Source organism: Elephas maximus, chromosome X, assembly GCF_024166365.1.
Source record: "Elephas maximus indicus isolate mEleMax1 chromosome X, mEleMax1 primary haplotype, whole genome shotgun sequence".
Classification (NCBI taxonomy): Eukaryota; Metazoa; Chordata; class Mammalia; order Proboscidea; family Elephantidae; genus Elephas; species Elephas maximus.
In genome coordinates this window covers 115,403,552-115,416,328 of record NC_064846.1, presented here as the reverse complement: position 1 = coordinate 115,416,328, position 12,777 = coordinate 115,403,552, and the positions used below count along the sequence as shown (strand labels likewise).

The 12,777-nt window shown below is 49.7% G+C and overlaps 1 protein-coding gene across 3 annotated transcripts in view; it reads right to left on the bottom strand.

Annotated features, from left to right (window-relative positions):
- IQSEC2 (IQ motif and Sec7 domain ArfGEF 2) overlaps positions 1-11,810 on the bottom strand; it is an 84,146-nt gene extending 72,336 nt beyond the window's left edge. Inside the window, exon 1 of one of the 3 annotated variants that reach the window (XM_049872579.1) lies at positions 10,872-11,810. In XM_049872579.1, the coding sequence (XP_049728536.1) occupies positions 10,872-11,575 (704 nt within the window). In that variant the 5' untranslated portion in view covers positions 11,576-11,810. The remainder of the gene's footprint in view (positions 1-10,871) is intronic. The other 2 variants (XM_049872582.1, XM_049872581.1) reach the window with 2 other exon arrangements.
- Positions 11,811-12,777: the final 967 nt, after the last annotated feature.

Below are 12,777 nucleotides of genomic sequence, written 5' to 3'. Positions count from 1 at the left end.
CACTAGAAAAACTAACATGGTAAAAATGGTTGCCCCTGTAAGCTGGAAAGTGGTGGGGTGGGGTGACAGGTGCTTTATTTTATTGTGATAAAATATATATAATAAAACTTACCATTTTAACAATTTTTCAGTGTAGAATTAAGTGATATTAATTACATTCATCATGTTGTACTACCAGCACCATTATCCATTTCCAAAAGTTTTCCATTACCTCAAGCAGAAACTCAGCACCCTTTCAGGAGTAACTCCCAGGCAGCTGTTTTTTGCTATATAAACCCTTGTATACTATTTGCCTTATCAAAATTATGTATTATTGCTTTGATTTCATTTTTAAATACAAGTCCCTTCTCTTTCTTTAGACCTCAGTCTCCTGCCTTGTACATACAAAATGGGGAGGCTGATGATTCTAGATGATGTGAGGTTCTGTTCTCCAATCTATATTTCTTTCCAGAGCAGGAACAAGAGAGGGGAGTGAAGGACTAACTCCCTCCCAACTAACCCCTTGACTCCTCATAGTACCATAGCCACCCATCCAGATACCTTTTCAGCTGCCCCAGTCTGCACCACCCTCTGGTCCTCTTCTAACCCCACCATCTCCAGTCCAGCCTCTCCAGCCTTCCATTCATTCAACAACTATTTACACCCATTAGTTATTTATATCTGCAAGAGTCCACAAAGGATTTGAGGTGGCTTACTCCAAGAGCACAGACAAGGAAAGAATAAAAACTGAACTCAAAAACAAGAACTAAGAAAAAGCAGACAACAAAGATGCCAGAGTTGTACTTCAAATCAGCCAGTGGCTGAGGCAAAGAGAAAGATACAATGAGTCGTGACAGCCTCATATTACGAAAAGGAAATACTCGACTTTTCAGGGGAAGCAAATCTTTGCCTGGCACTGAATTCTACAAGTCATTTTCCATGGAAGATTTCATGAAGGAGAAGGAAATGACCATTTTTTTGACTGCCTACAAGTATCAGGGAGTGCCATTCATATTGTTGGTGTTAGATGCTGTCAAGTCGGTTCTGACTCACAGTGACCCTGCGTACAACAGAACGAAACGCTGCCCAGTCCTGCACCATCCACACAATCATTGCTGTTTGAGCCCATTGTTGCAGCCACTGCGTCAATTCATCTTGTTGAGGGGCTTCCTCTTTTTCGCTGACCCTTTACCAAGCGTGATGTCCTTCTCCAGGGACTGGTCCCTCCTAATAACATGTCCAAAGTATGTGAGACAAAGTCCCGTCATCCTCGCTTCTAGGGAGCATTCTGGATGTACTTCTTCCAAGATAGATTTGTTCAATCTTTTGGCAGTGAAAGGTATATTCAGTATTATTCTCCAACATCATATTTCAAATGCATCAATTCTTCTTCGGTTTTCCTTACTCATTGTGCAGCTTTCACATGCATATGAGGTAACTGAAAATACTATGGCTTGGGTCAGGTGCACCTTAGTCTTCAAGGTGACATCTTTACTTTTTAACACTTTTAAAGAGGTAAAAAAAAATTTTTTTTTTTTTTGCAGCAGATTTGTCCAATGCAATACATTGTGTGATTTCTTGACGGCTGTTGCCATGGGCCATTCAAATAATCTTGGTTAATCCTGAGAGATGGGCATCCCATTTTGCAGATGAGGAAACTAAAGTTCAGAAAAGGTAAGATAATCTAGCTGAGGTCATCCAATGGGTTAGGGAAGAGCATAGATTCAAACTCAGGTCTGCCTTCTCCAAAGCTCATTCTTTTTGTAACATACCATGAGGACTCACAACAAGTACACCTTGCAGGAGATACCCTCTCCAAGGCAATGGGGACACTGTGATGACAGACACAGGCCTGCCCTCTTCCATGAAAATAGAAAAGGGGGATGACAGGCCTGGCTGCCAGACCAGGAACTGCTTCTGATTTACCGTGGTCACATTAAGTAAGGACCTCTAAGGCAGAAAACAGCAGAAAGAAGGCTGGGCCAGGGTGGAGAAAGAAACCTGGGTTCGTTTCCCAGCTATGAATCCAGAGCCTCCCCATTTTTAGATTTTATTTCAGAGGGGCTGAAACAAAGCAGAAGGACTGTCGGCGTTGAAGCAAGAGACCCTTAGGAGATGCCTCCTCCTCAATGCTTTCTCCCTAACATGTTACCCAGCTTCCTTGAACTCCGGTTTTCTCATCTCTAGGACACAAAGATAATTATCCCTGTAACCCTCACAGGATCTCAAGGCATAAAATCACACATTTAAGTAAAGATGCTTTGAACACTGGTATTAATATAATATTAGAATGACTCTGCTAATCAGAGCTCTTCTGCTCCTATGTTGAGTGGCCTCATGTAAGTCTTTTCTCTCATGGGCCTCAGTCTTCTCATAAGTAAAATGAAAAGCTTGAGCTGGATGACTTTAAGGGTCCCTCCAGCTCAAAGCTCCTTGGCTTTTATGATATTACTATTAAAATTCTGTGGGTCATGCATGGTTGCTCCTCCCCTGAGCTCCCATAGGAGGCTGTGCTCCCTTTTATCACAGCACTTGCCAATGGGTTATAATTTTCTTTCTCCTCCAAAAGATTGTCTCTGCTCCCACTGCCTAAGATCAAGCCTCATCATCTCTCATCTAGACTGTGGCTCCAGCCTCCTTACTGGGTACTCTCCAATCTGTCTTCCAAACTGTCCTCTAAAGAGATCTCTTTAAAACATGGCTTATAACACATCATCCCATACCTACAATGCACACCTCTACCCCTAGCTAAAACCCTGTGCTGACTCCCAATTTCCAACAATATAAAGGCTAAGCTCCTTATCCTGCTATTTAAATACCCTCGTGATCTGGGCCAGCCAACTCTTCAGATTTCTCTCTGGACCCTCCCTGCCTCTCGGTTTGTGCTTTAGTTTGTGTTGAACTGACAAAAGTGCTCCTTCCCTCACATACCTACCGGTGCCATGCCTCTGTACATCTGTTCATGCTGTCCTCTCTGTCTTAACCTCCTTTTTTTCCCCAAATTCTTACCAACCCTCATGCCCTCCTTCATCACCTAGCTAACTCCTACTCATCGTCCAAGCCCCATCTCCTCCAGGAACCCTTCCCCAACAGTCTGGGTAGGTGTCCCTCCTTTGGGCATCCGCAGACTCTGCATTGTAATCACCTGTTTCCATGGCCATCTTCTCCATCCAACTATAGGTGCCCTGAAGCCAGGAACTACAAAATATTAGTCACTGACTTCCCTGCGTGCTATAGCACTAGGCACACAATATTTGCTGGACTGACCTCTCTCTCATAAATCTGGTGAGCTCCCACATGGCCTCTCCCTCTTTCCCTTCCATAGCACAGAGCTTTGCAAAGTTATTATTAATAATAATAATAATGCCTATTGCTGACTAAATACACACTGGGTACTAAGCACTTCATATAAAAAAAATTCTCACAACAATCACAATGAGTTATTTATAAACTGGCTAGCATATCAGATGTACAGTTGTATAAGATGCTTCCCAATTTTATAATGAAATTTCAGGGAAGGAAAAAAATAGGTACTTTTCATCACAGATATAATGACAATAATTGTAAAGTGGTTATTTGGAGGAAAATACTGGTCCTACTCAAGTGAATACATTATACTGTATCCTGGAATCCTATAGTAAATCACAAGGTCTATATTTGCCATCATATAAACCTAAAAAAAGTATAAAACTTACATAGCTACAAAGAAATATACTGGTATTCGTGAACTGGTACATATCAGGTGAGAGTGGTGATAAATACACATCTAAAATGTCAGAGGAATAACCCTGATGAGCATGTAGATGGAGCTTGTCATCTTTGTTTTGAAAGGAATGCAACGTTTCAATCTTTTCTGGGTTGGTTTGTTTGCTATGCTCCACCTGTATGGGGCACGGCAGTATTATCCATTATTTTCCATCCTTGCCCTTTCTCTCTCCCCCCTCCCACTCCTCCCCTCCGCCCCCGCCACCCTCCATCCAGATCAGGACTTTGATGGGTGTGCTGGGCAGCCGGGAAAGTTTCTGATATATTTTTGTGGGAGGCAACATGAATTTTACATATCATAAAATTCCATTTTATCCCCATTTACTTCTTGAGAAAACCGAGGCTCTGAAAGATAAGGAACTTGCCTATAAAAAAGTCTTAAAACATCCTCCTTCCACAGCACTATGCTTTCTCTAAATTCTAGGGTTCCAGAGAGCTTAAGCTACAAAGTGCTTGGGAATGTGGGACACCTGGAGAGAGACCAAATATCATGGGGGAAGTTAGAGTAACTTAGGGCAAATTATCTTGCCCTAAGTGAGTCCACCCAAAAGGAGGGAGAAAGGTGTTTATTCATCACTCTTCCCTGTAACCAATGTTTATTATTTCCTAGGGAACACAGCGGGGAATGAGCCAAAGGGGCCGCATCTTACTCTGACTCCAAGACATAGCAACTGGCCCGGAGTCTGAGCTAATTAAAGATTTGATGGATAAATAAGCATCTTCCCACTGGATCGGGCAGGCCTCTGCTTCTTCAGGAGCAGAAGATCTTCTGTTGAAGGCCAACATCCTGGAATGACATGGCCACGGCATAGTAGGGAGAGATGACAATAAGCAGACTGGCCTAAATGTCTCCACAGTCTTGTCCAAATCTGATACCCCGTAATTCTACAAATTGGGAGACCAATGCCAAACAGCTCCAAGCAGCATGAGGGAAAAGCCATACAAAAGCCAAAAGAATTTTAAAGTCGAGTCATCTCTCTCTACAGGAGTCCTGGGATGAAGAAAAAATTGGGTACACCTGGCCTTTAGCACACCAGGACTTAATATGACCTTCATTTGTCTAACGCAACATTTATCGAACAGCTACTACTATGTGCTCTACTATGTGTTTCCACAGCTTATATCTCCTTTGCTCATGCCCACAGCACCTAGCATAAGGCCTGATACACAATATGCACTCAATATATGCTAGTTAAATCTGAATCCAAAGCAGGTCTCAGTCTAGTAGACACAAAGTATAAACAAATAACCATGAAGGTACGAAAAGGGGCAAAGTGCTGATTTCAAGGGTCAGGGATGGATTGAGCACCCAGAGGGACCAGGGAAGAAACACGGCAGAGCCGGAAGCTAAGCTCTGCCTAAAAACTGGATATAGCAGCCCAGAAGAAGGGAAGAGCATGAACAAAGACCCAAAGGCTATCACAGGGCCTGAGTGGGCTAACAATGGAGGAACACAGTTCAGTCTGGCTGGAATATGGCCTGTGTCAAGGGGACTGTAAGAAGATGAGAGAAGCAAGGTAAGTTGCGGGTAGATCATAAGAGGCCTGTGCACAGCAGGTGGAGGAGTTTGGACCTTCTCCTACAGGCCGAAGAGAGAGTGAAACCATTGGAGCCATGTTGTAGAAGGCTTGGCCTGGCTGCCTGTCATGGATTGAATTGTGTCCCCCTAAAATATCTGTCAACTTGGCTAGGTCGTAATTCCCTTATGTGATTGTCTACCATTTTATCTTCTGATGTGATTCCCCTATGTGTGTTATTACTATGATGTAATAAGATGGATTAGTGGCAGTTATACTGATGAGATTTACAAGATTAGATAGTGTCTTAAACCAATCTCTTGAGATACAGAGAAGCGAGCAGAGAGACGTGGGGACCTCATACCACCAAGAAAGCAGCACCAGGAGCAGAGCACATCCTTTGGATCTGAGGTTCCCGTGCTGAGATGCTCCCAGACCAAGGGAAGACTGATGACAAGTACCTTCCTCCAGATCCTACCGAGACAGAAAGCCTTCCCCTGGAGCTGGCACCTGAATTTGGACTATGAGAGAATAAACTTCTCTTTGTTAAAGCTATCCACTTGTGGTATTTCTGTTATAGCAGCACTAGATGACCAAGACACTGCCCCTCATCTGAGGCTTGACGTAGCAAAAGCAGGAGGGGCAATCTATGAGAAGACTATAGCAATAATCCAGGAGGTAGTCATGAGACAGAGCCTGGCTAGAGCTGTGGTTCTGAAGCTCTGTTGAGGAAAGCCTGGAGCGACACTTGGTGTGTCCTTAATGCCTTTAAGCCCTGTACGCAGGAGACAATGACGTACCATGGACTTGAGTGTCAGACAGCTCTGAGGCCCCATCCCAGTTGGATAACCTCAGGCAGGTTGCTACACCTCTCTGATTCTCATTTCCTCATCTGAAAAATGGGGCTACTAATAGCACCCACCTGGCAGGGACACTGCAAATGAGATAAAAGGCATTGTTATGTGGTGGGTGAGAATGCTGCAGACTCTGGAGCCTGACCACCCGGACTCCTTATAGCTCCTTCCCAGTTCTGCCACTTAGTAACTGTGCAACCTTGGGTATGTTATCTAACCTTTCTGGGCCTCAGTTTCCTCACCTGCAAAATGGAGTTAATCACAATATCTACGTCAAAAGATTCATGTGAAGATTAAATGAATACATGGAAAGCACTTAGAACAAAAAGTGCTTGGCACACAGTATGTGCAGTAAAAAATGTTAGCTATTATTACATAAAGCCACACAGGGTGGTGCCTGGCAGACAGAAGGCTGAGATTCACTCAGTACACGTGTGGCCTCCTCTATGCTCCAGGCCTTTCTATGCTCCCAGAGAATTCAGAGGCCACAGTAGGCAGGGGTGGGACAGGCGAGGAAAGGGTAGCAGAGAGCAAGCCTGAGTCTGGCTTCTTTGTCCCACTTTTCTCTCCATGGAAAACCAGGAAACCACCCACTCTCCTTCAAAGCCCCCTCCACCCCCACCCCTGGCCCTCAACCAGTGGTCTTGCCTGCCCTGACCCCTCCTTTCTCTGAGGACCTCCACTTCTCATCACTCTTGCTACTCATTTTGTCCTGAGCATTGTCTCTATGGCATGATTGGGCCTGGAACCCTGTCTCTCTGGCTGGGGACAGGGCAGGGGGAGCCTCTGCAAACACAAAGAGCATGGTATTTGTTCAGCCTGGTGGCCCCTCCTGCTCTTTGCACACAGCCGGGAAATGTTTGTGGATGACAACAGCCCCATTCTTGCCCCAGATCTAGACAGAGAAGCAAGACTTCTCAACATCATCATTTCCTCCCACACCAAGTATAACGCTCACAACACAGTGAGGGTAAGATAAAATGATTTTCCCTCCTGGAAATGAGCAACCTCTGGGAAAAGTACCCTAGACCCCAAAGGAGATAGATTTCCTCAGAGCCCCTCCCTAGGTGCTCTCTTTCACTCACTCATTCCCAGCACCCTAAGGTCCTGCCAGAAGCATGAGAACACCCCCACTGCATGCAGGAAGACAGCCCAGCAGTCGTGCTGTTAGGCCACACATTGCCCTGGTCGTCAAGAACAGCAGGCTGGTCCCTCTAGTTGCTGTCTCCAAATGTGAGCAGCTTGTGGGGTGGGGGTGGGACAGAAGCTGGAGAGCTACCACCAAAACAGCTCCAACTCACCACTGCCTACAGTACAGCCTGAGCTGGGCCCATGCAACAAGCGTGGGAAAGGCAGCTCTCTTCAGCGTGGAGCAACTCAGCAGTGGCCCCTAGCACTCCTATAAATCATTCTGGGTGCCAGAACTGCAAGGGAGGGCCAGGTCAAGATCAACAACAAAAGCAGCACTCTTCTCTAATCACCTGGATGGAGGCAACGATTTCAGGTAAAAAGATCCGAGCATTGGTGAGGACCAACAGCTCCGTAAAAACAAAACAAACCAAGCCAACCAAACCCTCACGTACAGAGGACCAGCGTCCAGAAGGAGGTAGGGACTCCTTTTGCTCTACACTGCACTAGAAAGGCCACACTTACAGAACAGCAGAAGGGATACCGGCATACTGGAGCCTATCCAGAAGAGACAGTGCAGGAGGATGTGGGAATCACATGTAGATAATATGAGTGGAGCTGGACGTGACAGCTGACATCCAATGCAGTAAAGAGCCAAAGTTCACAGGATTGGGAGTCTGTCTTATTAACAGCATCACCTCCAGTGTGTCATTTCACTTCTTTGAGTTTCCTCTGCTATAAAATGTGGATTGTGATGACAGATGCCCAGGATTATTGCGAGGACTAAATAAAACCCCTAGGCAGAGCAGACCCCCAACAAGCGGCAGCTCAGCCCAGGCCACACTCTCTCCTCTTTGTCCACCAGAGGGAGCCTGGGAACCAGGAACGCCCAGCTGGTACCAACTCTACCTATCCTCCCCCAATGCTGCAGCCTCTGCTGCTAAACTCCCACTCTGCCTGCCCTCGCTTCCAGCAGCAGCCTTCTCACCCACTCCTTAAGAACCCAGAACAGGTCTGGCAGGGGAGTCATGTGCAGCAGCACTGGTGGCAACATTGGCTACTGAATCAACAAGGCCCTCATGACGCCTGACCAGGAGGGAGAGTGGAAAGAAGGGAGACACGGACTTCTTCCCTCCCCCACCAACTCCCCCACTCATCCCAGTCATCTCCTCCTGCTAAAAGCATCTAGATAGTCAAGGCTCTTCTGGCCTCTTTCAGTTCAGTACCTGTCCAGCTTTTGAGGCCAAGAGATTCCTGTGGGTTAGAAAGATCTAGTGGCAAAATAGCAGGCTTTGGAGATAGGCAGACTTGGGTTCTAGTCCCAGCTCCATTAATAGCTAGCTGCATAACCTTGAGCATGGTTTCTTCATCTTGGAACCTCAGTTTCCCCATCTCTAAAATGGAGCTGATTATGCTCACTGCAAAGGGCCTGTTGTAAGGGCCAAAAGAGCTAATGATGGATGTACAAATGTTGGTTAATACATGATTGAGAGAAATGCAAAGTACTAGGTAAACCTCCTTATTAATCCAGTAGGAAACATGAAGAAAGAAAATCCAACAAACAACCTGGAGAGTGCACAAAAGGAGGGAAGGACCAAGAGGCAGGTCCTGCATGGATGGTAGAAGTATGGAGCTCAAGAGCAAATGGGCTTCCAGCCAGCCCGGAGATCTGACCCATGTCAGCAGGATGGATACTCTGAGGATAATGGAATTTTGGAATTGGGAAGGCTCAAGTCATTTCATTGGGCTTTATACCTGATTCAGGAATTATGCTTTCTCCAGCTCTCCCAGACCCCCATCTGGCCATTGCTGGACATGTCTAGACAACCCCCGCCCCCACCACTTGAGGCAGCCCACCGCATCACCAGACAGCCAGATTGCAAAGTTCTTCCTGATTTATTCCCAAATCTTCCAGTTGCTCCTGGTTCTTCCCTCTGGAGCCCTCGTATAATGAAGCTGCTTCCTCTGTTACAGGCCTGACCCCTCTAGAAAAGTCTTCTGCAGCCAGGCTCAAGGACCACAATGCCCCATCCAATCTACCTCTGCCCTCACCCCACCATGGCCCTTTCCTGAATGGGCCTTAGTCTATCTGTATCCCTCTTCCGGTGTGGTGCCCCAAGCTGCACACAGTCCTCTAGGAATGGGCTCCTGGCATCACTGCCTAGGCATGACAGCCCACCCCTCTCACCCCCAGACTACTCTGGGCCAGTCCACACCAACACCCAGCTGAGGGTACGCTGCAGTGGAGTCCAGATGAGCCCTCAAGCTGCAGCTGCTTCTCCTGGGGCCCAGCCATCTCAACCCAGCACCCCAGCCTGCTGCCTCACCACGGGGGAGTTGCAGAGAGCTGTCTCCCAGCAGACTTCCTGAGGCAGAAGGCTTCCCCACCCCCAGCCTCCAAGAGACACTCCACTGGTTGTGGCACATGGTAGGACCAGCTGAGCAGCGGGGGGGGGGGGGGGTGCTGTCCATTCGCTTGAGGACTTAAGACTTGCTCTGTGGTGTGGCTGGATTAGTCACAGAACCATCAAATCTAGGCTGTAGGGGCCCTGAAAGAGCATCCTTTGCCTTTTAAAAAGATATGGAGGAACCGATGGGTTGAGAGAGGAAGGGACTCAGTCAAGGTCACAAAGCCAATCTGCAGCAGAGCTGGAAGGGGAACCCAGGTCTTCTAACTCCCAGTTCAGTGTTCTTTCCAATACAGCAGAAAATAAATAAGGGAGACTTTAGGGAAGCCCTTTGAGTCAGCATGCCCTTGACCCTCTCAGCTTGAAACATTTATCCCACCCAGTTGATGATGTTACCTACATGAAAAAAGTGGCACCAGCCCCATATGTCCCACCAACCTAAGGGATATCGTTGAGGTATCCCAAATAGGTGGACACACAGATTCAAGCACAGAAACTGAAAAGCATCCAAGAGGGGAGATCCTTCCTGGTACAGCTCTTTAATTGGGTGTTGTTTTTCTTGAAGGGTGGAGAGGGGGTGGACTTTGAGGAACTAGCCAAGGGCTGGCCTCCATCTTTGCTCCTCAGGGCCAGGATGTGCTGCAGTTTCCCTTAGAGAGATGTCTCAGCCTCCAGCAGCCATTCTGGTCCCCACCTGCCTCTCTGGAAAAGGATGGAGCTGAGGCTGCCAGAGGAGATGAGATCAGGCCTCCACTAAAAACCTTCAGAGGAGACCCAAACAGGCAAAAAAAAAAAGGGGGGGGGAGGTTTCTCTCCTTGGGAATCTGAGTTGACAACACCATCACCAACAATAAAAATCCTAACCAGTACATCCAAAACAAATAAATAAATAAATGAAAAGCCATCCTCTGACAGCGATATAGCTAGGGGTTGGGGGGGGTGGGGATGATGACTGCTCTAGTCCTTCACTGGTCTCGGCTTTGGGCAAGGGGAGACACCTGCACTCATCTGGCCATCCCAGTCTGGAGTGGCTAGGGAATGGGTGTCGGCTGGATGAGGAGAACCCAGCTTCTCCTGGTGGGTTGGTATAGTGTGAAAGAGGGAGAGGAGGTAAATGGAAATCCGGCACAGGCTTCTTACTTTATCGGCCGGCCAGACAAGTTGAAGAAGGATCTAGAGGGGAAGAGAGGGAGGGAGAAGTACAAACACACGTTCCTTACTTTCTCTGGAGGGTTGTGGCTGGACTGGTGCTGGTACTGGTGCTGTGGCCTCCCCCGGCCCCAGGGCTAGAGCTCCTGGATGCGCCACGACTCAGCTGGCCTCGCTCCCGCGGTGGCCGCGACCCCACGCCCACTGCCGCGGAATAGCCAGCTTCCTTCTCGCGGCCAGAGAGAGCTGGCCCGGCCTCCCGCCCGCCACGCTCGCGACCTAGGGCTGGATTCTCGTGGTGCAGATGGCACTGGGCCACATCGCGCTCGCGGGGTGGGTAGTTAGTGTCCTGGAGCGGGTAGGAGGCTTCCCGCTCCTTGTCCCGATACACAGCCTCCCGGTTCTGGTAGGCGCCGTCCCGGTTCGGATATCCCACGTCCCGAGCCGCCTGGTGGAACTGGCTCTCCCGCAGCTCGCGATGGTGGAACTGAGTCTCGCGTAGGTTCTGGTACTGGCTCTCGCGGCCGGGGCTATCCCGCGCGCCGTGGGGGTCCCGGTGCAGCTCCCCGCGGTGTAGCTGGCTCTCTTCCCTCAGGTCGCGGTTCTCCTGGGTGAGCTGGTCCAATTGGCCCTCCAGCTCTTCAATGCGCCGCCGCTGAGTCTCCAGCAGCTGCTGCTGGCTTTCGATGATGTTGTTCAGCTCCAGCAGGTACTCCACCGCCCGGTTGGGGCTCTCGGAGCCCGGGCCGCCTGGAGTCCCCGACCCTGCCTCCATCCTGGCAGCCCAGGGGCAGGGGAAAGGGCACGAAAGCCCGGTCCCCGCTCGCTCACGGCGCCACCCTCCCCCGGGCCCAGCCGGGGGAGGGGGCCGGCGGGACGCGAGGGCGCGCACCGGGCTTGAGGGCCCGGGGGCCCGGGGGGGCCCGGGAGACAGCGCTGGGGCCGGCGGCACCGGGAGCAGGAGCTGAAGCTGCCGCTACCGCCGCCGCCGCCGCCACCGCCACTGCTTGGGAGGATGCGGGCCACGGCGCTCCGCCCGCTGCGGAGTCGCTGCGTAGCGCCGCCGCGCGGGACCGCCCAGGCCGCCGGCCCGCCCTCAGCCCCTGGCTCCACCCGGCTTGCCCGGCCCACCCCCGCGCGCTCCACCTGCAGCCTCCAGCCGCGTCCACAGCCCAACTGGCTCCAAGGCACCGGCACCAGACGGGGGTCAGCCCCATCACAGCCTGCTGGAGATCTTGCCATTTCACCGGTCCCTAGGGCCCACACCTAATGCAGCCTAACGAATCCCTCCATCCCAGCCCGCTCCAATGTTCCTCAGATCCAAGCCGTACTGGGAACACCCATCCCCTGCAGCCCCCAAGTCCAGGCCACCCGCGGACTCCCCATCCCAACCACTAGGTCTGCCAATCCCAACCAGAGTTAGACTCCCCATCCCAGTCAAGCCCTGGACCTCCTTTCTCAGGAGGCCTCCCTCCAGCCCCCATCCAAGCCAACTCCAGTCCCTCCAGCCCAGCCAGTCCCCAGCTCCCCCAATCCCAGGAAGTCCCTAAACTCTCCATCCCAGCCAACTTCAGGATCCCCCATCCAACCCAGGCAGTCCCAGAAGTCCCCATCCCAACAAGCCCTGGGACGCCCCCATGACAGCCAGTGTTAGGATCAAGGCTCCATTCATTCATTCATTCATTCATTCAACCCTCATTTTCTGCACTCCTTTGGAAATGCTACCCCCATTCATTCCATCATCTCCATCCAAAGAAACTGTACCCATCCTTTAAGGCTTAACACAAATACCACCTTACCGAAACCAGCCCTGATTTCCCCAGTTAGAAGTATTTTCTCTCCTCTTGACCACCCACTGCACTTCCTCTGTCCCTCTCTTGTGGCACTTGTGGGACAAGTGGAACTCTGCTTTATAGCACATTTGTTTGTGTTCTTGTTTTATGTCCTCAGCTAGTCTGAGTTCCTTAAAGCCAGAAA